The following is a 26,613-nucleotide window of genomic DNA, read 5'->3' on the forward strand; positions in this document are numbered from 1 at the left end:
GACACTGCCCTCGTGCTAGGTGGGTGTGGCTATAGCAACTAGCTCCCGCCTTTTTGCCCATGTTTGATTGTCCGGCAGAGTCGCGCGGTGACGCGCTGCCAAGATGGCGACGGCCCGCTCTACACACTTTAGGCTTCAAAAACTCTCTTCAGGAGTCTACGGGTGACGTCACGGACACTACGTCCATGTTTTTATACAGTCTATGCTTCCAGCTAAGAAAAATTAAAAGTAGGAAACTTTGAAAGAAAAATTAAAATTGAAATCCAAAGTAGGTTTAATTATGCACTCAATACTCAAATACAACCTGGGCTCCTCTGTATTGTTTGTCAGATGTTACTTATCTTCCTCTTCACAATACCCCATAGATCCTCTGTGAGGTTCAGGTCAGGTGAGCTGGCTGGCCAATCAAGCACAATAGTATCATGGTCAGCAAACCACATGGAAGTGGTTGTGTCACTGTGGGCAGGTGCTAACGTCCTGCTGGAAGAGGAAATCAGCATCTCCATAAAGCTTGTCAGCAGATGGAAGATGGAAGTGCTCCCAAAACCTCCTGGTAGATGGCTGCATTGACTCTGGACTTGATAAAACACAATGGAGCAACACCAGCAGACGTCACAGCACCCAAATCATCTCTGACTTCAGAAACTTCACACTGGACTTTGAATTCTGTGCCTCTTCAGTCTTCCTCCAGACTCCAGACCTTGATTTCCAAATGAAATGCTGAATTTACTTTCATCTGAAAAGAGGACTGTGGACAACAGTCCAGTTCTTTTTCTCCTTACCCCAGGTGAAATGCTTCTGACATTATTCTCTGGTTCAGGAGTGGCTTGGTTCTAGGATTGTGACAGCTGTAGCTCTTTTCCTGAAGACGTCTAAGTATGGTGACTCTTGATATGCTGACTCCAGCTTCAGTCAACTCCTTGTGAAACTCTCCCAAGTTCTTTAATCGGCTTTTCCTGATAATTTTCCCAAGGCTGTGGTCATCCCTGTTGCTTGTGCACCTTTTCCTACCACACTTTTTCCTTTCAGTCAACTTTCTATGAATATATTTTGATACAGCACTCTGTGAACAGCCGGTCCTTACAGCAATTACCTTCTGTGGTTTACCCTCCTTGTGGAGGATGTTGATGATCGTCTTCTGGACAACTGTCAAGTCAGTAGTCTTTCCCATAATTGTGGTTGCATGTTCTAAACTAGCCCAGGTGGTACCCTGTATTTATACTCAAAATTAATCAAGTGAATCAAACTCAGAATAGAATATTCAAATATTTGAGATACTGATTTTTTTATTTTCTTAAGCGGTAAGTCGTAACCATCAGAATTAAAACAAAAAAATATTGAAATATTTCAGTTTGTGTACAATGAATCTAGAATATAAGAAAGTTTGCTTTTTTGAATTAAGTTACAAAAAATAAAGACCTTTTCTATGATATTCAATTTTTTTAGATGCAATTATACTGTCGTCTATTACTGTGCTGGTGATTTTTCTGGACAGAAAAAATTTGACTGCTGGACAGCTTGGTCCCCCCCAGTTAAAAAATCCTATCTGCGCCCCTGAAAAGGACGTCATAAAAACTTTAATTCTGACTCCTCGGTGGACGCCTTTTCAACGTCTGCAAAGATATAAAAAGACGTCCACTGGACGCAAGTTTACTCAGTGGGTTGTAACACAAATAAACGGTCTTTGGATTTCCACTTTAAGTGTAAAAGGGTTTAAGTTTGTGGTACCCTATTATATTAACAAAACACATCAGCCTTACAATTCGTATAGGCCTATATTAAACATCTTCTTTTTTTTTTTTACAAAATGAATACGAGTGATAGACTCTTGTTGAAGGCTAAATAAGGTAAAACAAATGCTTAGTTTGTGGTACATTATTTAGTTATTTATTTTTATGAGAACACTGCAACAATAAAGACAAACTTTATATAAATTCGTTATATAAAACGAAGAAATTAAACTTATCAACAAAAGTTGCGCTTTTGGATAGTGTCTCGCGTCACGTGACACTATCCATAAAAACAATAAACCATAACGTTCAGGGTCCGTGGCCTACAATTTTTCGCACATGGGCCGGTGGGTTGACTTGCAACGCCACTGATTTCTTCTCATACTGTACACTACATAGAGACCTCCTTTTTTGTTTTTCGGTGCTGCTCGTAACCCCGCCTCCAGACTGAAGCCCGCTGAACTCCTCTGAATGGACTAAGTTCAGAGAGGACCGAGGAGATGATGATGCGGTGCAGTCATTTGTTAGTTTTCATCTGGCTTCACTGTCATATGTGCAGGACAGAGTTTGAGCTGACTTTACTCCACACTAATGATGTTCACGCGCGGGTGGAGGAGACCAACAAGGACTCAGGCAAATGCACTAAAGCGCCTTGTTTCGCTGGAGTCGCGCGGAGGTTTACGAAAATCACAGAAGTTCGTAGCAAGGAGAAGAATGTGCTCTTACTGGACGCGGGCGATCAGTTTCAGGGGACCGTCTGGTTTAACGTCTACAAAGGCGCAGAAGCGGCGCATTTCATGAATAGACTCGGATACGATGCGATGGTAAGAGTAATTATCGGGGTGATGGAGGATTGGGATAACTGTAAGAACTGATTGGCATCGAACAGCTTTAGATTTCTTAGGGACCGTTAATTTGGGAATGGAAGAGAACTTTTGAGCTTTCAAAATCAGACGCGCAGACGGCACTAGGGACGGGGGGACATGACCCCCCAGATTCATAGTAACCAGATCAGTCCCATCTGTGTCTCAATGAAAGACTCTATTGGCTCTATTAGCACTTTGAATTACCATTACCATTTTTAATTCAACAGAACGCGTTGTGTGTGTGAAAGTGTCCTGATAAAAACAGACCCCTGGAGCCTAGAGAGCAACAGTTGAGAAAGTTACCAAAAAATTATGTCAGAAATGTGGCCAAGAAAATCAACAAACAGGAAGTACCTCTATGTAAAGTTAACTGAAATGACATTGACATGGGATTTGGACTAAACTAATGTTAAGGGTATAAATCTGTTATAAATAAAACAATGTTCTAAAATGTTGATGTCGATGTCTTGAGGTGTGGTAAACCGTAGCATAAGCGGAATAATTGACTCCGGACCAGGCCCGGCGCCACAAGGGGGCAAAAGGGGGCAATGCCCCCTCAGATCTGACTTGTGCCCCCTCTGTTTCATTTTTGTATTCATGGTTAAAAATAAAATGTTCAACCTTTTGAGTTAAATAATAATTGAACCTTATCCCCATGGGATTTAGAATGTTCAGTGTTGTGACTCGTGACATTAACTGCCAGATTCAAACGTCTTTCGCGTTGGTTGGCGCTGAGCCAGATAATGACGAGCTCAAGGCTGTCATATATCACAACTATGCAGTGTTTTCAACCTCATAATGTTTATTTTAGATTTCATACATTTAAATAGGCTACACATAAGCACTGGTGAAACAATAGCCTACATTTGGAGTCTGTGAAGGCAGCAATAACAATCTATTCAAATATAATTTGCAGACGTGTGTTTCATATCAGACAAACACACTGGAAGTAGGCTCACTATAAAGTTTACTCTATTGTTATAAAGGTTTTTAAACGACCAAACACACTCACTTAAACATATTTGAGAATCGGAATATCAGATAGTTGATGACATGGTAAGTAAGTTTGTGAATATTTCGAATAAAAAAGGAAAAACGAAATGAAGGATAGCCTACATCTGTTATACAGTGTTATTATTGTGGCTGCGGTGTTTCACGTGACAAATATGACGCGTTGCCATGGAAACATTAAGGGGGAACGTTCTAAAATAACTGTCGCCTTGAAAAATCTTACTCTCGGGAGTCAGTTAGAATATTTTAAACGTAAGTGTGAAAGGGTTAATTATTCATAATAAATGACGCTGGCTTATCTTTTGTCGACTGTGTGATTTCCTGAAAATACAGTTGTTTCTAAGGACATTCAGTGCCAAATCAAGGAGACTGCAGCTCTTCTAAAAAGGTATAGGACATGATCTATCATCATTACGCTGTTTAAAATTTGCTAGTTTCTGGTTAACTTACCTGCAGTTGCATATGGAGTGTTTTAGGGAGCTCTGTATTTAAAAATCTGTCGTTGCAAAGCGAGATCTCAGTGTGTATTAATCATTGATGGTGTAATAAAGTTAAGCCCCCTTAACAATTTCAAATGCCCCCTCAGTCATTTCATCCTGCAGCCGGGCCTGCTCCGGACTGTTGAATTATTACAAAAATAAAGCACACACGAGGTGGTGATGCAGTCACGACGCGAAGCGGATCGTGAGAATAAGAATAATAATCAGGACTTACTTATTCAATTGATAAAATATGCATTAATAATGTTAAATGCCATACATATAATTTTGTCAGTTTTGGGGCTTATAATGCAGCAATATTATTTGTTTTAAGAGCCAGATTCACAATTAAGAGACTAGAGGACAATGGGATCCTGGACCATGATGAGTCCATGACTGCCCAGGACTGCTTGGTTCTGTTAGGAAGTGTTTTACCATTACAATTTGATTAACACAAGCTTTTGAAGAAAAAAAAAAAGAAAGAAGTTTGATATTAGAAATTTATAGAGGTTTAATAACCATTTTTTTATCCAAATTGTACATCTTTTTAAAAAATGTTTATGAAATTATTTTGCTATCTTTATTAAGTTAAATTTTACATTCTTGACTTCATTGCATGGTTATTATTATTGTTGTAAAAAAGTAAAATACTAAATGATTTTAAATAATATAAGATTTATGTTCCAAAATTGTATCTAATATTACATAATGTTACTTACATGAGGTTACTATTTTTTTTTTAGACTTATGAAGACATCAAACACACTGTAGGCCTACTAAATTTAGCAAACATGGGTATGCACATTTAACCAGGAGTGTTAAATGTGAAGTTTAATTTGTAAAATTGTTTTACTATTTCTAAGCCAAAACAGTGTCCCAGATTTGAGCATGAGCTTTCCCAGATTAGAAGATCCACAGATTCTTAAACGATTTGGCACAAGGAGCACTAATATATGTGCAATTGAATTACAATTTCTGAAAAACTTATTCAGATTTAGTTATGGAACATCTTAGGGACTTCATAATTATATAACATTTTGATGCATCATTTTGGCTCCATATGGAAATATGATGCACAAATCAAAATGGCTAAAAGTGTCCCACATGACCCTAATCCTCCATACAAAAATCCAAACTGATCTGAGAGAGCACTGTTCATTCACCCCCACAACTCCTGCCTGCACCGAGACTCGAACCTGCGACCTTTGGGTTACAGGTCTAACTCTAACCACTAGGCCACAACTGCCTCTTTAGAAGAAGTAGTTCTTTAGAAACTGTATCTACAGATATCTATGGATGCAGTTAGATTAATTAATGGATAAATGTATTAAACTAAATGAGAATGAAAAGTTATTAAAGGCAGTTACTGTGAATGAAACTTTTATATAGATGAAACACTTTTTGTGTAGTGTAAATGATAATTTGTGCTTTTGTGTGTTGTACTAAGACAATAATAATCTGTACTAAGAGTTTTCCATCATTATGGGCACCAAGGGGATGTATTACTCATGTTATCATTGACGTAATGTAGAGCAGAAGTGGACAGCTGAGCCACTGGAGTCTTCAGTACAGTGGACGGAGCACCTGTTCAGGTGTAGTGGGTCTCAAACTTGTGCAACTTAAGCAGAATAGGTGTCTCCCAAATGTAGATTCCCCAATGAGACCTTATCAATCACTGTCAAAGAAAATTTAGAAATGTTTGGGTGAATTCTTCTGTTGTCCGTTTAAAGTGGCTTAAAATAGCAAACTATTTGGTGATAGAATTTAGAAGTGCATGTGTGTGTTTATATTTAAATGCATTTTATTTGTATAACACAATAAAAATAGTTCAAAGCAAATGTGTCATATTATACATTCATCTGATCTGATATCTGATCTTATGGCCGTTTGAGATAAAAACATTTTATTATTATTATTATTACTACTTAAAAGTGGTCTTTGACTGCTTTAAGTAAAGTAGCATCAGAAAAATAGCAAGATATGAGACTCATAATACATTATAACTGAGAAATATAATCCATTGTAAAAGTGGATGAAATGTTTTCATTGTGTTATAAATAATCATACTCTTAAAAAATATAACCACAAAGAATTAAATATTATAATATATTAAAACTGTTCTTATGAATATTCATGAGATGATACAACATATTATAAGGTTTCATTATAATTGCTTAAGAATACCTTTATAATGTATCATTATACATGCTTCATGGAAAGTATTACTGCGTTTAAATTGCATGATTTTACAAATTTTACAGTACAATATTTTTTGAAATTCTATAGTAAAAACTTGCCATGTTTTTACAGTTCTTGAAAACTGTATAATGAAATTGTACAACCCCTACATTTAGATTTAGAGTGAGGAAAAAAATAATCTTCTCAATATTATTTCCAAGTAAAAGGTTAATAATAAATATATTAAAATATTATAATAAAATATTATTTTCAAGTGAAATATGGCCTGCTAAAAGGAGTATTTATATAACAGAACCTTTAAAGAACACATTTTTAAGCTCATTAGTCTGGAAGCCAGAGATCATGAGCATTGTTATCAGTTTGCATTTTACAATACAGAATTTAATTTGATTTCTTTTTCCTCTCAAATCTATCTAACCTGATGATGGCTCTCTTGTAAAATGTTGTTGGTTTGTTTTTATTTGTTTACCAGTTGTCTTCCGGTGTACAGTATATCATTAGGAGATCCGCACTTTATGTTCCATGCCGTAATTAATAAATAATCATGAAGGCTAATGTGTAAAGCTTCTGGCCACTTACCAACTTCTTTAAATTCTAGATTTGAAGCATTAATTATGCAAGCCTCCATTTGTTCTTATGGCTGGTGACATTATTGGACTCGGCAACTTACGGACACCAAAACACAGTCCGAATGTTCAAATGTCTTTAAAACCAATTACTGGTGCATGCATGCAAATTGTACAAAAATGCTAACACTGATTTTGTGTTCACAACATGTCATTTTTTACTGTGTAAAACATTGTTTGTGTGTGTAATTCTTTAGGCCTTAGGAAATCATGAATTTGACAACGGAGTGGATGGCCTCCTGAAACCTTTCCTTCAGGATGTGAACTGCACTGTTCTTAGTGCAAATATTAAAGCCGATCAAATGATTGCTCCTCAGTTTGGCATCCACTGTTTCCCATTTAAGATCTTCACTGTTAACTCAGAGAAAGTAGGTATTGTTGGCTACACATCTGTGGAGACCCCTGCTTTGTCTCTACCAGGTAAGATATTCTATTGCACTCTTTAGCCAGGCTAGGCTTACACATAATGTTACAAATCACACTAATTTTCCCATGCTTTAAGAAGGAGAAAAGCATGTTTTTAAAAACCAGCATTTAGACTGTTTGCTATTAAGTTTATAGCCTACTGTAGGTGAAATGTGTAATTTTAAGTAGCTTATATAGTTGACCCTTCTTGTTAAATTAGGCTAGCTTTTTTCAAATTTAACCCTCTGGAGTCTAAGGGTATTTTTGGGGCCTGGAGAAGTTTTGTCATGCCCTGACATTTGTGCTTTTTTCAGTTTCTTATAAATATCTAAATGGGTAAAGACTAATCTCACTGTAATTAGCACAAACTGGGCTGTAATAATATGTTAAATGCATGTATGTACATGATTGTGTTTTTGAGAAAAAAAATATTATGCGTGGTTAGTGAAAAACTAAAAATGTTAAAACACTTGAATAAGGCAAAAAAACACACAAAGAACAATGGTTCCCGGGATTTTTGAGAACTGGAGCTTGTAGCCTAGAATTTTTCTTTCTAAATGATGTGAAAATCATCTTGTTTACTCACTCACAGAGAACAATATATTGATTTAAATTTTCTAAGACACTTTTTGTTGGTAAAAGTCATATGCGAGTAGGCGTCAACTACCACGAATATCATTGTGATTTACACCTGAGAAGACAAAGGCCTGCATAATGAGCTGCATAATGAGCCATTCAGTCATCTGTGCCACTGAGAGGAAGGAGTTACAAGAAAGAATGCAAGAACAAAATAAATCTATATAATTTTATGTTTGTAGTTTATTTAGAATATATTTAATTATCCCACAACATAATTTAATATCCACTTGGGGGTGCAGTTAAACAGTTTATTAGAAACAATCAAAGCTGACTTTCAAACAAATTGTTTGGCATGCTTACTCCAGTCACACAATCCTTCAGAATCCTTTTAACAATCTTATTTTCTACAAAAAAAAACGTTTGTTGTTATTATTATCATCATTATTATTAATGTTGAAAAGAGCTGAGAATATTTTTCTGGGTTTTTAGGGGGAATAAATTGAAAGAAAAGCATGTTTTTACATTTGTGACAGTTATCTATTTGTTACATTTATATTATTTACATCAAGCTTTCGAAGGGTATAGTATTGTATATTGTTATTGAAACTTCATAATGTTTCACTTGATTACTATACATTTAGTCAGGAATTATAGTTTGGAAAAAGTATTTGGAAAAAGTCTAACTAGTAAAATGTTTACACGTTATGTGAAAACTAGTACAAGTATATAAATAACTAAAAAGAGACTTACTCATGTTTATGATCTCTGCTGAATAAAGTGCTGCATTCTTTTTTTCTGAGGAAATCCATTTCTCAAATCCTCAACCACATGACATCTTTTTGGGGTGAATTATGTCTTATTCCTCTCATCGCGAAGCAAACAGTAAAATAAAATCTTGAAGAACAGTCTCGCTGCTTTTTCTTCTGTTATGGGCGTATTCAAGCTGCGCGCTTCAGTTTGAATCTGAATAGCGCGTTCAGCGCGGGGGCGTGGTCACATTAGATATAATGAAGAGAGACATGAAAAACAGACATCGCGTTGTTTTCATATGGATTACTTTATCACAGAATATCTGTTTTCGGCGGCACTTGTTTAGTTTAAAAATAGACATGTCAAGCTTTCTATAGATATCTCCCCCATGTATTTTCGTTGAGTATTCACGGAGTTACAGTTCATTTTAATGACTTGTTTGTAAATGAAGATAAGCGCAGACAAAGGCTACAGACAGCACACCTTGTTTGTTATCTTTATTTTATAAGTGCACAAAGTTTTGTTGTTATTATGTCTGTATCCAAAAAAAAGTAGACCCTTTACAGATTCGATTGATGTATTGCTCTTATCTGTACGATTAAAACTGAAAGTGTAATTTAAGGTCTTTTCGGGGTTATCAGGAGAAAATGACTCAAAACGCGTATCCGCGTTAATCGACTCGAAAGGGCTGTTAGGGGCCATTCACATGTCGTGCCTAAAAACAGGTGGAGAATGCTAGTCGCGCCACTTTCTGCTTTTTTTTCCGCTTCGAGGCGTCTGGCAATGCTAAGCACCCATTACCTGCGCTCTCAATGAAGACGCAGAAGTTTCAGCAAAGGATAAATGAATTTGCAGCACTAAAAATCGCTTGCAGTAGATCTGCTACTAAATTAATTTAAAAATGGCTATCCCTGTATAGTTATGATCAGCTGTTTCTTTATCTTGACTGAGCTTTTAATGTTGTTAACGGGAAAGGATGAAGCTGATTGGTTGGTTCTTGTCACATGACCTGCGGCTTGCAGCATTCTGAAAAGTTGAAATGTTTACATCTCCTGAAAAAGGAGCAGGTCATTCTTAAAATGACGTTTAAGTATACTTAACTTATACTTACAAAAATTCTAAAAATATTTGAGCTATACTCCTAGAATATGTGTTTTCATTATTATACAATAGAGGGCGCTAGTAAACATCTTCTGCACAGAATTTCCTAAAAATTAAACAAATGAAGAAGAAAAAAAGAAACACCAGATACTAACACATGTAACACAATCATCTGACATGAAACAGCATCAAAACTGTAACATTATGGAATAAAATGACCGATGAAGAGGTAATAATTACAGTCAAGCTTTAGGGTGTTGATCGACTCCATCTACGTTCTGATTATCATTCTGAATCCAATTCAGTCTTTTTTCAGCTTTTTGTTCAAAATGTTATTTCTTTATTTTTTTTATGAAACTTACCCACATTAAAGTGTTTTAGAAAAGAATGCATGAAGCTAGAATAAAATGTTTTTGTTTTCAATCAGATACCTGTTCTTTCTTTGGATGTTTTCTATGTTCAGATATTCATACGACAAAATATATACACATTAAAACCTACATAGGGACGTAGTAGTATACTTAAAATATGATGTAAAGTTCACTTAAAGAAAACTTTTACTTGCGTTTACTTGCAGTATAAAACTACTAAAATAGTAGTTTACTGAGACTATACTTCAAAGAGTACAATGTATTTAATTAGAGGTATACTGATAGTTTACTAAGTTCACTTTTAGTATAATTGCAGTACACACTACAGACATAGGGTAAACTAGTTGTGTACTGAAAGTTTACTACTGTTATACTTAAAAGTATACTTTTATACAGTATACTAGAAAGTGTGCCAATTTAGTCCCAAGGAGTGCTGAAAACACTTACAAGTATACTACTAGAACACAGATATATGTACTTGCTACATGAAGTATACTTAAAAATATACTTGAACTTTACTTACGTATACTTAATAAAACAAACTTGAAGTATACTACTTTTTAGTAAGGATATGGAGACAGGTCATTGTTCAGATTGAGCTAGATAAGTGCTAATTCAGTTCAAATTAATAACAGTGTGAATGTCATAACGTTTTGAAGTCAGTCCAGCTGCAAACTTGCTATTCATTTTAAAAATCAAGTTTAGACTGAAATGGTATTGAAACCCCCTATTTACACACAGTTTAGATCTCACCACAATTTTTGAAAGAAGCGAGAACACTTAGGTGTGGTAAACTTGAGGTTTATTGAAAGGGGTGACAAACAACAGAGAGGAAAGACAACACGACAATAGCTTCTTATCCAGTCAGTTTTATTTAACTTTCAGAGGTCAAAGCTTTTCCACAAATGCATACTGCAGTTCACTACTGCACGTGACAAACTGAACGGAAACACTACTATGCTGCCTATTTCTCGGAGAGATACACTGACAAACATAGAAAATCTAGTTTTTGCAGAACAGAATTTCATATCGACTGAGCTTACATAGATCCTAGAATCAGTCAAGATCGGATTCAATTGACTGAGAGTGATTGACTTGCCTGATGACACAATTAAACAGATTAGCATCAAATATACAGTTTTAATTTCTCTTATGAGTAATATGATGGTGTTTTTCCATATGTATATGATTTTACAGGCCCCTATCTCCAGTTTGAGGATGAGGTTACTGCTTTACAGCATCAAGTGGACAAACTCAATACTTTGGGTGTTAATAAGATCATCGCTCTTGGACATTCTGGGTTCACGGTGGACCAAATGATTGCAAAGAAAGTTCGAGGAGTGGATGTTGTGATTGGAGGGCACACCAATACATTCCTGTACACAGGTACGTATCATACAATTGCCCGTGAGGTTATATTTATTATTATTATTGTGCCAGTTTACAATTAAATGATGATTTAATCAAATTCATTACAGTTTTTATTCCTAAAAAATATTTTCTCACCATTTTTGTTCATCCCCATATATCCCCAACCAACCCACAATAGAAATTCTCACTCCAAATTGCAGTGTTTAGCAAGATTTCCAGTGTGCTCTTTTTTTCATACTTAGAAAAAATGTCAAGAATGTAACATAAAAGTGACCCATTTGACTCATGTTCTACTTTCCAACCTTCTGAAGTCATCAAATCAAAGGGTTTCAGAAGACTTGACATAAACTGTAAAGACAACTGTAAGTCATTCAGTGATAACTGGCAGTAATTGTATGTAGGTCACACAAAGCCGCAACTAGTTCACATCTAACACACACTAGGATGGTGACACTCAACAACAACATATTTAAGGACAGAAATGGGGTGTACAGCACATGACACAAATTCAAAAGAGGAATCAAATTTTATTCAATCTTCTGTCATTGGCAATTAATGGGTCAGAAATTGTGGTAAATTTCAGACTGCTAATTTCACATCACATTCATGCAGTGCTGGAGGAACCACATCCTCCGGCACTGCAGACATCAAAATTACATACTGATGTGAACTTGCAACTGAATTGTGTTTTTTTATTATGTAGTTAACTGTGGAGCTGCATTAAATAAGAACATGTTAGCTAAACTAAGGCTAAATAAACTTTATTTAATTAAAGTAATTTTCACTCAAATAACAAAAAAGCACAATAAGGTGAAGAACAGAGGTCCACCCTGTTTCACAAGGCCCACAAAATAGAGGATAATTTGTGAATAATTTTATTTATTAAAGATGATGTGTATGGGACTGTCTGTTCTCAGCACTTTTCCAAACAAAGTGACACTCGAACGAAAACTTTTAATTTCCATTTTCTTAATTAGGGCTATGGTCTGTTGGATCTGCACAAAAATACATTAAAGGGGTCATATGGTGTTGCTGAAAAGAACATTATTTTGTGTATTTGATGTAATGCAATGTGTTTATGTGGTTTAAGGTAAAAAAAAAAACATTATTTTCCACATAATGTACATTATTGTTTCTCCTCCATGCCCCGCCTTTCTGAAATGCAACGATTTCTTACAAAGCTCATCGTTCTGAACAAACAAGGTGTGCTCTGATTGGCCAGCTATCCAGTGCATTGTGATTGGCCGAATGCCTCAATCGTGTGAACAGAGATGATATGCCCCTTAACACACTGTGATGCCGTGTGTCCCAGCGCGATGAGACAAAACCAATTAAACGACAAACGACACATTACATCCAGTGGGGACATAATTAGTGATTATAATGTATTATACTGTCTTTTTACGCAATGTGTTGCATATCGCACCATGTAAACATAAAACCATGTCTGCATTTGTGATCGGAGAAATCAAAACTGAGTAGTATTTTCGCTTTCGCAATGAAACAAACAGCATCTCCACAACATGGCGCTGGCGGCGACAGCAACTATAAAGTTTCACCTTCTTTCTTTGCATGAACATTTGGGCAGTGTTACGCAAATCTTCCCATACAGTGACGTAGACGTGAGGGTGTGTTTAAACGAGGCGTTTTGGGGGGTTTGGTCAAGTCTTACATTTGATAAAGAATATTTTTACAACTTTAGGGATCTCATGTATTCACGAACAGCTTGTAACACTGCAAAGAGAAAGGAAAACTTGAAATCGCATCATATGACCTCTTTAAAGTGGTGTACGCACAGTTGAATTTTCCCAAGGACTGTTTTGTTTCCACCACAAATAAAGTAACGGCCATACACCTTGTGAAGGCCACAGCCATGGCCTCACAGCCAGTTTAAGAGCGCTAACCTCATGCACTTATAGTTTATGCTGTTTTTCTTTAGGATTAGTTTATATAAATTTTTAATACACATTTGTTGCAAACATTTTAGTTACAAACAACTCACAGGACACGTAGATCATTTCACATACATTGTACTTTATTTAGTTGACCATACAGAAGTATATTTTTGGGAGAGCGCACCATTAGTTACTTTTGGATTGTCATTCTGTTTGTATAATTATTTGTTTCTGAGCTTACCAGTGTTGGATTCCACACCCGGGAGAGATCCAGGAAGTTGGCTGGCTTAAAGGGGTGGCGATTGGATCAGTTTTATAGGAGAGGTGGCCTAATTGGACACTACCATTGTTTGTTATGTCTGGGGGGATAGCTCATTCTCTCAGATATTTTGGAGTTTGGATTTATGTTATATAGAGTACTTTTGTTGAGTTAAGGGTAAGTAAAAGTATATTCCTTTTTGGAACAAGTTTTAGGTAGATTTTGCTGTTATTTGTAGCTTGTGTAGTAGGGTTGTTGTTAGTCTTCCCGTGTGTTAAAAATGGTCTGATCAGCCAATATATAAGTCCCCGTTGTTTCTTTTGTAAGAGGTTAGTTGTATTTTTTGTTTCGAGCTTTAGTTACTGTTTATTTATTTGACTTTTGTTTTTGGGCCCAAACCTTTATTTTCATTTTGTTGTCATGATTATTGGAAAAAAAAAATCCTTATTTTTGAACTTCCCTTGCGACTCCTCTTGCTTAACTGCTTGGTCCCTGACACACCTCTATTGGGTGTGATGAAAAGATGAAACGATATTTTGTGTTTTATTTTGATCCAAACAACTAACCATTACAGCTTAGACGTGTTTTTTTTATTTTATTTTTTTTCCAGAAACTGTTTTCTAGGCAAGCATGAATATACCAATAACCACAGTTATTAAACATGGGTGTTCACTTTTGTCCTCTGGGCATTGATTATGTCTTGACTTGCTAGGAAGAAGTGTGTTCTTATCTTGTGTTAAGTTGTCAGATTTATGATTTTCACCTGGCGGATTCAAAGGGGGGAAATGAATAAACTTACATTAAAGGAGAGACCCAAGCCATATCTACACAGCTGTATATAATAGACTTGGGAGGTGGAGACTTTATACTTTTATTGGTATTGTGTAAGAATTCTCCTCTTTCATGACTTTTAACAAAATCCACAACTCAGTCTATAAACCATGTTTGAAAATAGACTTTATAAGAAGAATATTAGTTAGCATTTTTGACACAACTAATGCTGATTATTATTTGAATACAGAACTGTCCAAAAGTATTTGTTACAAATATTACTTACTATAGTTATAACAGTAAATTATGCTTTATCACAAACAATTAACCCTAAACCAAATCCTAGGCCTTTAGGAAGTACACATTACTTATACAGTACAGACCAAAGGTTTGGACACACCTTCTCATTCAAAGAGTTTTCTTTATTTTCATGACTATTAAAATTGTAGATTCACACTGAAGGCATCAAAACTATGAATTAACACATGTGGAATTATATATGGAATTATATACATAACAAAAAAGTGTGAAACAACTGAAAATATGTCATATTGTAGGTTCTTCAAAGTATGCATCTTTTGCTTTGATTACTGCTTTGCACACTCTTGGCATTCTCTTGATGAGCTTCAAGAGGTAGTCACCTGAAATGGTTTTCACTTCACAGGTGTGCCCTGTCAGATTTAATAAGTGTGATTTCTTGCCTTATAAATGGGGTTGGGACCATCAGTGGTGTTGTGCAGAAGTCAGGTGGATACACAGCTGATAGTCCTACTGAATAGACTGTTAGAATTTGTATTATGGCAAGAAAAAAGCAGCCAAGTACAGGAAAATGAGTGGCCATCATTACTTTAAGAAATGAAGGTCAGTCAGTCCGAAAAATTGGGAAAACTTTGAAAGTGTCCCCAAGTGCAGTCACAAAAAACATCAAGCGCTACAAAGAAACCGGCTCACAAGCGGACCGCCCCAGGAAAGGAAGACCAAGAGTCACCTCTGCTGCGGAGGATAAGTTCATCCGAGTTCACCAGCCTCAGAAATCACAGGCTACCAGCAGCTCAGATTAGAGACCAGGTCAATGGCACATGGAGTTCTAGCAGCAGACACATCTCTAGAACAACTGTTAAGGGGAGACTGTGTGAATCAGGCCTTCATGGTAGAATATCTGCTAGGAAACCACTGCTAAAGAAAGGCAACAAGCAGAAGACAAACCTTGCCAAAAAGGTCACCGTAGTTTGTAGTTTGGTTGTTCCAAGCATCTTGGAGGAGACTGGCTCGATGTTGGTGAACTCAGATCTCTGTGTGTTGCTGGACTCCTTACCAAACCTCTCTGGATTATTGCAGTAGTGTGCTGTTGATAGACATTCCTTTTACTAATAAAGCACACTGTATTAATAACTAATAAAACAAAAGTTTTTAGGAAGCATTTAATGTGCTTTGCACAGAATTATTACTGTACTTAATTGAAATATTTCCCCTCCGCTCATTTATTTTGTGTGTTGATTTCTGCAGGAACTCCACCATCAACAGAAGTTCCCGCAGGACCTTATCCATTCATGGTCCAATCAGATGATGGGCGCCAGGTTCCTGTTGTCCAGGCCTATGCCTTTGGAAAGTATCTGGGATTCCTAAAAGTGACTTTTGATTCAAATGGAAATGTAGTGAAGTCTTCAGGCAATCCAATTCTTCTGGATAGCTCGACAGCACCAGGTAAGAAAACTTTAAACCTGGAAAGAGATTAGAGAATTTAAAGCACATGGCAAGTTAATAAAGCTGATAGGACAACAGGCTTCCCATCTTCACTGTAAAGAAACAGATAACAAACTCTGTTCTGCAATGATGATTTCTTTTTTTTTAAACCGTGTGTTCAGTGGTCAAATTTAAAATCAAAAGCTAAGAATTTTCTGTTGTCATGAAAATGAAAACTGTTACAAGGGAGTTTATCAGCAACCTTTGCCAAGGTTGTGATTTTAGTTAGTCGACATATACATTTCAGATTGATTAAGTATAAAATGATCTATGACTGTAATGACCTTTATTTCTATAGTGCTTTATACAGTATAGATCATGTCAAAGCAGCTTCACAAAAACAAAGGAAAATAACAATCAATTATGGAAACTCATCTATGGACACAATTCAGATTCTGGTATAAAGCAGCTCTTTGGCCTCATTAACACTACCAGTTAAATGTGACCCAATTCTGATTTTTGTTCATATGTGACACAGATTGAATCTGTTGTATGAAAGTGTAAACAGGAAAAAAACGCATGCATTCGGACATGTAAACAGGCAGGTCGGATTTTCTGAGTCATGGTTCTGTACGCAATTAAAACTATGACAATTTGGTACTTCTCCGCAGTTTAATGACATCATATGTTACCCATGCTGGCAAAATTAGTGTAAATATATATATATATATATATATATATATATATGTGTGTGTGTGTGTGTGTGTGGTGTATATATATATATATACAGACCAAAAGTTTGGACACACTTTCTCATTCAAAGAGTTTTCTTTATTTTCATGACTATGAAAATTGTAGATTCACACTGAAGGCATCAAAACTATGAATTAACACATGTGGAATTATATACGTAACAAAAAGTGTGAAACAACTGAAAATGTCAAATTCTAGGTTCTTCAGAGTAGCCACCTTTTGCTTTGATTACTGCTTTGCACACTCTTGGCATACTCTTGATGAGCTTCAAGAGGTAGTCACCTGAAATGGTCTTCCAACAGTCTTGAAGGAGTTCCCCGAGAGATGCTTAGCACTTGTTGGCCCTTTTGCCTTCTGTCTGCGGTCCAGCTTACCCCTAAACCATCTCGATTGGGTTCAGGTCCGGTGACTGTGGAGGCCAGGTCATCTGGCGCAGCACCCCATCACTCTCCTTCTTGGTCAAATAGCCCTTGATGCCTTCAGTGTGAATCTACAATTTTCATAGTCATGAAAATAAAGAAAACTCTTTGAATGAGAAAGTGTGACCAAACTTCTGGTCTGTACTGTATGTGAAACAATGCTCCAGATAGTAATTAGACATCTAAAATTATCTTTATTTGTTTAAGGATTACCTTTTCTCCGCTCACTTCTGGCGCTGACTGTCATCCGAAGTGCATGCATATAACGGGGCTTTTGACAGTGTGCGATCCCGATAAATACACATATAGAATTACAGTTACATTTCTGTCTTAAGTGAACACTTGGCGAACTGGGTGTGCATGATTCCACCAAGTACATGTTCCTGGAAAAGCATTCCAATCAACCAATTAGAATTGAGATATAACTTTTCAGAAAATACCTGTTTTAGGCTTTACAATCAGGGTTGGTGGTTCTACTCCCTTGTTAATCAGCTATCATTTCCCTCTGATTTTAGGAATAAATTATGGGTAAGGTTAGGTTTAGGGGTGGGGATTGGGTTAAGTCTATATTTTTGTACAATAATGTTGATCCAGGATCATCAAAAGATGTTGATCCAGGAACATGTCTTACTTGGCAAAATCACGGTGACCTGGCGAACTGTTGGGGGAAAACATCTGATGTGCAACATTGTAGTACAACCCGAATTCCGGAAAAGTTGGGACGTTTTTTAAATTGTAATAAAATGAAAACTAAAGGAATTTCAAATCACATGAGCCAATATTTTATTCACAATAGAACATAGATAACGTAGCAAATGTTTAAACTGAGAAATTTTACACTTTTATCCACTTAATTAGCTCATTTAAAATTCAAAAAATAAAATTAAAAGGCTTTGCAAATCTCATCATCTACAGTGCATAACATCATCAAAAGATTCAGAGAAACTGGAGAAATCTCTGTGCGTAAGGGACAAGGCCGGAGACCTTTATTGGATGCCCGTGGTCTTCGGGCTCTCAGACGACACTGCATCACTCATCGGCATGATTGTGTCAATGACATTACTAAATGGGCCCAGGAATACTTTCAGAAACCACTGTCGGTAAACACAATCCGCCGTGCCATCAGCAGATGCCAACTAAAGCTCTATCATGCAAAAAGGAAGCCATATGTGAACATGGTCCAGAAGCGCTGTCGTGTCCTGTGGGCCAAGGCTCATTAAAAATGGACTATTTCAAAGTGGAATAGTGTTTTATGGTCAGACGAGTCCAAATTTGACATTCTTGTTGGAAATCACGGACGCCGTGTCCTCTGGGCTAAAGAGGAGGGAGACCTTCCAGCATGTTATCAGCATTCAGTTCAAAAGCCAGCATCTCTGATGGTATGGGGGTGCATAAGTGCATACGGTATGGGCAGCTTGCATGTTTTGGAAGGCTCTGTGAATGCTGAAAGGTATATAAAGGTTTTAGAGCAACATATGCTTCCATCCAAACAACGTCTATTTCAGGGAAGGCCTTGTTTATTTCAGCAGGACAATGCAAAACCACATACTGCAGCTATAGCAACAGCATGGCTTCGTCGTAGAAGAGTCCGGGTGCTAACCTGGCCTGCCTGCAGTCCAGATCTTTCACCTATAGAGAACATTTGGCGCATCATTAAACGAAAAATACGTCAAAGACGACCACAAACTCTTCAGCAGCTGGAAATCTATATAAGGCAAGAATGGGACCAAATTCCAACAGCAAAACTCCAGCAACTCATAGCCTCAATGCCCAGACGTCTTCAAACTGTTTTGAAAAGAAAAGGAGATGCTACACCATGGTAAACATGCCCCGTCCCAACTATTTTGAGACCTGTAGCAGAAATCTAAATTGAAATGAGCTCATTTTGTGCATAAAATTGTAAACTTTCTCAGTTTAAACATTTGCTATGTTATCTATGTTCTATTGTGAATAAAATTTTGGCTCATGTGATTTGAAAGTCTTTTAGTTTTCATTTTATTAAAATTTAAAAAACGTCCCAACTTTTCCGGAATTCGGGTTGTACATATGTGCATTACAGTATAGGACGTCTGTATCATATATCATAATGTTAACAATAAAAGTAAAGAGGGAATCGCTTTTGTAGTATTAATAATCAATTTACTTGTAATGAACACACTTATTTCATACATGAATGCTTTAGATAAAAAATTATATAGGTAACGCATTATTTGTTTGTTTCTATGAATTTTGTACTACTGTTTTTTTTTTTATTTTTGCATCTGTTCTTATTTATAATAGCAAAGATCTAATAAAAAACTGTATTGTCCATCCATCCATCTTCTTCCGCTTATCCGGGGCCGGTTCGCGGGGGCAGCAGTCTAAGCAGAGATGGCCAGACTTCCCTCTCCCTAGACACTTCCTCCAGCACTTCCAGGGGAATACCGAGGCCAGCCGAGAGACATAGTCCCTCCAGTATGTCCTCGGTCTTCCCCGGGGTCTCCTCCCAGTGGGACGTGCCCAGAACACCTTCCCAGGAAGGCATCCAGGAGGCATCCGGAACAGATTTCTGAGCCACCTCAGCTGGCTCCTCTCAATGTGGAGGAGCAGCGGCTCTACTCTGAGCTCCTCCCGAGTGGCAGAGCTCCTCACCCTATCTCTAAGAGAGCGCCCAGCCACCCTGCGGAGAATGCTTATTTCGGCCGCCTGTATCTGGGATCTTGTCCTTTCGGTCATGACCCACAGCTCATGACCATAGGTGAGAGTAGGAACGTAGATTGACCGGTAAATCGAGAGATTCGCCTTGCAGCTCAGCTTCTTCTTCACCACGAAAGACAGGTACATTGACCGCATTACTGCAGAAGCAGCACCTATCCGCCCGTCAATCTCCCGCTCCATCCTTCCCTCACTCATGAACAAGACTCCAAGATGAGGCAGGAGCTCTCCACCAACCTGAGTGGGACATGCCACCCTTTTCCGACTGAGAACCATGGCATCGGACTTGGAGGTGCTGATTCTCATGCCAGCCATTTCACACTCGGCTGCAAACCGTCCCAGTGAATGCTGAAGGTCCTGGCCCGATGAAGCCAACATGACAACATCATCTGCAAAAAGCAGAGACGAAATCACGTGGTCCCCAAACCAGACACCCTCCGGCCCCTGGCTGCGCCTAGAAATCCTGTCCATAAAAATAATGAACAGGACCGGTGATAAAGGGCAGACCTCCGGAGTCCAACATGCACCGGGAACAAGTCTGACTTCCAGCCGGCAATGCGAACCAAGCTCCTGCTCCGGTCATACAGGGACCGGACAGCCCTTAACAGAGGGCCCCGTACCCCATACTCCCGGAGCACCCCCAACAGGAGGGCGCGAGGGACACGGTCGGATGCCTTCTCCAGATCCAAAAAAAAAAAGTCCAATGGTTGTGCAAACTCCCATGAACTCTCCAGCAACCTGGTGAGGGTATAAAGCTGGTCCAGTGTTCCAAGACCATGACGAAAACCGCATTGTTCCTCCTGAATCCAAGGTTCGACTATTGGCCGAATTCTCCTATCCAGTACCCTGGCATAGACTTTCCCAGGAAAGCTAAGACTCCTGAGGCAGCTGATTGGTACCGGCAGGCCAAGCTGTCTGCAGCGCAGGTGGTTGTGGAGGCAAAAACTCGGGTCTGGGAGGAGTTTGGTGAGGATATGGAGAAAGACTATTGGTTGGCCTCGAAGAGATTCTGGCAAACCATAAGGCGCCTCAGGAAGGGGAAGCAGTGCCCTGCCAACATTGTTTACAGTGGAGGTGGGCAACTGTTGACCTCAACTGGGGATACCGTTGGACGGTGGAAGGAATATTTTGAGGATCTCCTCAATCCCACCAACATGCCCCCCCGTGGAGGAAGCAGAGGCTGAGGGCTCAGAGATGGACTTGTCCATCACCCAAGCTGAAGTCACCGAGGTAGTTAAGAAGCTTCTTGGTGGCAAGGCACCAGGGGTGGATGAGATCCGCCCTGAGTACCTCAAGTCCCTGGATGTTGTGGGGCTGTCTTGGCTGACACATCTCTGCAGTATCGCGTGGCGGTCGGGGACAGTGCCTCTTGAATGGCAGACTGGGGTGGTGGTCCCTCTTTTCAAGAAGGGGGATCGGAGGGTGTGTTCCAACTACTGGGGGATCACACTCCTCAGCCTTCCTGGGAAACTGTATTGTGTGATTATTAATATATTAATTAATAATAAGAAAAGACAGAGGACTTCACTCTATCGACTTCAAACGGGTGTGGCTCAGTAAATTTTAGTCAGATTCCAACAAATCAATTAGAAGGTCTTTTAATGGAATTTTATTAATTTCTTTTGCTCATTGTGACTCATTTTGTCAGTGCAGGTCACATATTTCTCAGGAGGAAGCACATTGAGCTGGTAAATGACAACATTCAGATGTTATGGCAAGTGTAATTTGACATATGATTCCGATATGGGTCACAATTGAAAGAACGTGTAAACAGACCCAAAAAAATCAGATATAGCAACAAATCAGAATTGGGAATCAAGACCTGCAGTGTAAACGAGGCCTTACAAACAACAGTGTCACTATTTAGCTCAGTTCAGTGTTGGTTCAGTTCAGATAGGATTTATCATGCGGCCATATTTCAATTATGATATTTCTGCTACTCTCAATTTATTAATCTGAAATATTTGCCTGCTGGTTATTTTTCCTTAAAGGGGTCATATGATGCGATTAAATTTTTCCTTTCTCTTTGGAGTGTTACAAGATCTTGGTGCATGAAGAAGATCTGTAAAGTTCCAAAGATTAAAGTCTCAAATCCAAAGAGATAACCACACCCTCCTAAAATGTCTCTTTTAAACACGCCCCAACGTCTACATCACGATGTGGAAAGATTTGCATAATGCTGCCCAAATGTTCATGCAAAGAAAAAAGGCATGAACTAGAAAAACTTTTAATCTCGTTGTTGCCCCTGCAGTAATGTTGTGGAGATGCTGTTTGTTTAGTTGTGAAAGCGAAACTACTTTGTTTAGTCTTCCAAAAGAGGACACAACTAGAAATCAGTGGTTAAGCTGTATTTACAACAATGTTCCAGAACAGGTCAACCAAAATATTCAGATGTGTGCGTGCATTTTACCTAGGACGAGGACTGTTTCCTGAACCAGTAGCCTACAATGCCGGTGTCTGTTTCTATAAAGTGGGGTAGTTTCAACTTTGCAAGGACATTAAGGCGCTTCTGACTCACAGTCTGTGAGTATGTTTTGATATTAAAGGATTTGCCACTGATGATTCAATTGCAAGTTTTGAGAAATTTAGAGTAGCACTTGTTGTTTATCGTTTCTCAGATCACAAATGCAGACATGGTTCTATGTTTACGTGGCGCGTAAAAACACTGTATAAGTCATTATAATCAGTAATTATGTCCCCACTGGATGCAACAAATGCCTCGTTTGTAATGGACTTTATTGGTTTTGTCTCTATTTGTACCAGGAGATGGCATCACCGTGTTAAGGGGCGTAACATTTCTGTCACACGCTTGAGGAATTCAGCCAATCACAAAGCGATGAGCTTTGTAAAAAAAAAAAAAAATCTATGCATTTCAGAAAGGTGGAGCATAGAGGAGCACAATAATGTACATTATGTGGAAAATTGTTTTTTTAACCTTAAACCACAAACACATTACATTTTACACCAAATACACAAAATAATGTTCTTTTTATCAACATCATATGACCCCTTTAAATGACCCATTCACTCTACATTAATGCTGAGATGAAAACATTGGCAAACATTGAAAGTTTGTAGTATAGCGATCTCTGAGAAATTCTGCTCAAATAAAAGCAAATTCTCGTCTTTTCCTGGATTTTTCCAGATTTGCTTGAAGTTTGTAATGTCAATCTTGATTAAAGAAATTTTCAAAATCCTTATGTAGAGCATGAACAGGAAAATACTTGGTGCACCCATTGGACATGAATATACTACTATGAATATAGTGTTCCTCAGTGAGGCTCAGTGGTAGATCATTGTGTTAACAGCACAAAAGGTTGTGGGTTTGATTCCCAGTGAATGCGTTAAGTCAAAAACAGTTAAACTGAATGCACTGTAAGTCGCTTTTGATAAAAGTGTCTGCAAATGCATAAAAACTAATAAAAAATATTTAGCTCCAACCCAAGTTAAAGACTCTTGAATCAAAGTTTTCAGGAGTACTAGAAACTTCCAGGCTGGTGTGTTGGAGCAGGTTGGCTGTTGGCCCTCCAGGAGCAGGACTGGACAACCCTGTACTACACTGTATCTTTTAGATGTGATTTGTTTCTGCTGGAAATTACCCTATGGAAATGCCAGAATGTTTTGATCTGTCAACCTGTGACCTGACTTTGTCTAGACCCAGTCATTCAGGCTGAAGTGGACGCTTGGATGAAGAATCTGGCCAATTACTCTTCTGAGATTGTCGGAGAGACTCTAGTCTATCTTAATGGAACATTTGAGGAATGTCGATTTCGAGAATGTAATTTGGGAAATTTAATCTGCGATGCCATGGTGAGTAAATAGGTCTGTGGTTTTAGTTTGCATATTGTTTTTCATGGACAAGAAGACTACTCTAGATGGGACTAAGGCTACGTCCACACGAAGCCAGAGCTTTCCCTATTCTATCTTTTTTTTCCCCCTTGTCTCAAGAAATATCTGTGTCCACACGAAACCACAAAACCGACACAAAACAATGTAGTATACATGCCAGACCAGCATGCGGCTACAAAGATACACTAAAAACGGAGAAGACGACTTGGACTATGCACGTAAACCTTACACCCGGTATACAAACGAACATGGAACAATACATTTATTAATCAGTGTTAATGTTAGTTAATAAAAAGACAATAGTTTAGTGTTTGTTCATGTTTTTGTTGCTGTTACATGACGTAGCGGTGTCTGACTAGGGACCAGACGTGGGCTGATCGTTTCAGAAAATATACAGATTCGCTGTCAACAAGAAAATGCAAGGGTGGTGTTTTCAAATTTATCCACTCTGGAACCCAGTTTAAAAAAAATATTGGTTTCATTATTCACAATACAAAATGTATGCATATACAGCGAAACACCCTACTACATGTACTCTGTAGAACATGATTTATATTTATATATATATATATATATATATATATATATATATAAAGCATCTGCAGCTCAAATATAAATATTGTACAAAACTTTTAACCTTAATGGCTACAAATGCATTCAGTCACATCGCATATGGTAATCTAGGTGTAAACTGATTCCAGAGTGTTTTTGTAATCACCCAAGCACATTTGGAGGCATGTTAATACATCACATTTGTTGGACCATCCACTGATCTCATCAATCAACCATTGCTGGTTAGCAGCTTTAAAATAAAATACCCATTACATAAAAATGTCTCAAAGAAATATCCAGATCATGTTTCACTTCAAAATGCCTTTTGCTTAAAAAAGCCTATTTTTTGTTAGGCCTAATTTGTAATATTTCATGATTCGTCAGTTAATCATAACCCTAAACCCTCATGATTGCGATGTGGAAATAAATTCTAAGTGTAAAGTAGGATTTGCATATCAACAAGCATTTTTGAATGCGTGTTTGTTTGCATCATGTGTTAACATCTGTCTTGTCTTGACTTGTAATTGGTTTACAAGATACAGATACCAGGTGCAAACAAACAATCTTTTTCCACTTGTATTTCAGATCCAGAATAATATTAAATATCCTGATGAAATCCAGTGGAACCATGTCAGCTCTTGTATTCTGAATGGTGGATCCATCCGATCAACTATTGATGAGCGAAACAGAAATGGTACAGCTCTATTCTGCTTTCATTTACACCAGAGCAGGGGAAACTGATTCACTTTTGCTTCCTAACTGGACAGATTCAATATCCCTATAGTTTAACGGACTTGGTGTTATATTGTGATAATTACGTGTTCCCTTATTTTTTTTTAGCAGTGTATATAATTATATTTTCTTTCAAAATCTTAAACAAAACTCGAGTGCATATTAGAAATAATACTGAAAGAGTCGTAATGCATGTTTCGATTGAAGGCTCCATCACGATGGAGGACCTGATTGCGGTGTTGCCCTTTGGAGGAACATTTGACCTGGTCCAAATGAGTGGCTCTACACTGCTTGAGGTCTTTGAGCACTCAGTTCGCAGATATGGAGGAAACACTGGGGAATTTCTGCAGGTGGCAGGTGCGTTTATCCCTTCAATCAGAGTACTGGAATCCCATGGACAAATGTTATGAATTTACAGAATTCTAAAACTAGTCTATATGTCCCTACTAGTATTCATTTAATCCAGTTGAAATGCCTTTGCAGGGTTTCAGGTGGTGTATGATTTATCAAAAACACCTGGAAACCGTGTTAAAAGTGTGAATGTGCTCTGCACTGAGTGTCGAGTGCCCCGTTATGAACCACTCAACCCAAAGAAGGTGTATAAAGTGGTGCTGCCCTCTTACCTCGTGGGTGGAGGAGATGGATACTCCATGATCAAAGAACAGAAACTCAAACATGACAGCGGTAAGTTATCATATATGCACATTTCATCATACACATATTATTACATTATATCATGTTTTATATTTCATAGGCAACATGGATATAACAGTTGTTGCCAACTACATAAAAGAGAGAAAGAGAGTTCATCCAGCTGTGGAAGGACGGATTCAGTTTTCGAGCTCTTGTATTGGACATCAAGGATATTTGTCCACTATTCTGCTGGTGTGGGTACTCTGGGTCATGCTTGTTTAGTCGTTTTATTGTACTTGTGAGAACAGCATGTAACCATTTGTGTATAATTGTACTGTCAGAAGGGGAAAAAGAAACCTTTGACCCAAAGATCAGTTTCTGTCATAGAAGCAAAGACATAAGCACTGTGATGTAGTACGGATCAAAGGTCATATTCTATAGGCATCTATACCTCTTTACAAAGTTTATAGCACTTTTCTTTACTCAAAATATATTTTCATATTTTCCCTCGATTATGACCTGTGCATATTTTCCTGAGATTCTTATAAAAAAGGGTTATGATTTTTTTCATCTTTAATTTGTCATGTTTAATGAATCATAGTCAAGAACCATCACATCTTGTGATGATTTTAGATTTAGACTTTAGTTTGTCAAGAAATCTCAATCCCTTTTTCCAAAGGTAGCTATTCATATTTTTATAAAGCATTTATTTTATATAGAATTTTTTTTTTTTTGTAAATCATTTATTGAGATATACATAACCAGGGACAAAGAAGCTGGATATATTAAGATTTTATTTACTGCGTGCAAAGCCAGAACATTTACAAAACATGTTTTCAGTACTTTTATTTCGCACATGGCTCTTAACAGTGTGACATATGAAAT

At 37.7% G+C, this 26,613-nt stretch overlaps 1 protein-coding gene across 1 annotated transcript; it reads left to right on the top strand.

Annotated features, from left to right (window-relative positions):
* The first annotated feature begins 2,230 nt into the window (after positions 1 to 2,230).
* LOC132092773 (snake venom 5'-nucleotidase-like) lies at positions 2,231 to 26,169 on the top strand. The gene is made up of 9 exons (XM_059499161.1): positions 2,231 to 2,554; positions 7,109 to 7,331; positions 11,315 to 11,503; positions 15,920 to 16,117; positions 23,618 to 23,772; positions 24,949 to 25,057; positions 25,303 to 25,452; positions 25,579 to 25,779; positions 25,850 to 26,169. Exons 1-9 carry the CDS (start codon positions 2,231 to 2,233, stop codon positions 26,008 to 26,010), a joined length of 1,710 nt encoding a protein of 569 aa, XP_059355144.1. The 3' UTR covers positions 26,011 to 26,169.
* The last annotated feature ends 444 nt before the right edge of the window (positions 26,170 to 26,613 follow it).

The sequence above is a fragment of the Carassius carassius genome, chromosome 18 (genome assembly GCF_963082965.1).
Source record: "Carassius carassius chromosome 18, fCarCar2.1, whole genome shotgun sequence".
Lineage (NCBI taxonomy): Eukaryota > Metazoa > Chordata > Actinopteri > Cypriniformes > Cyprinidae > Carassius > Carassius carassius.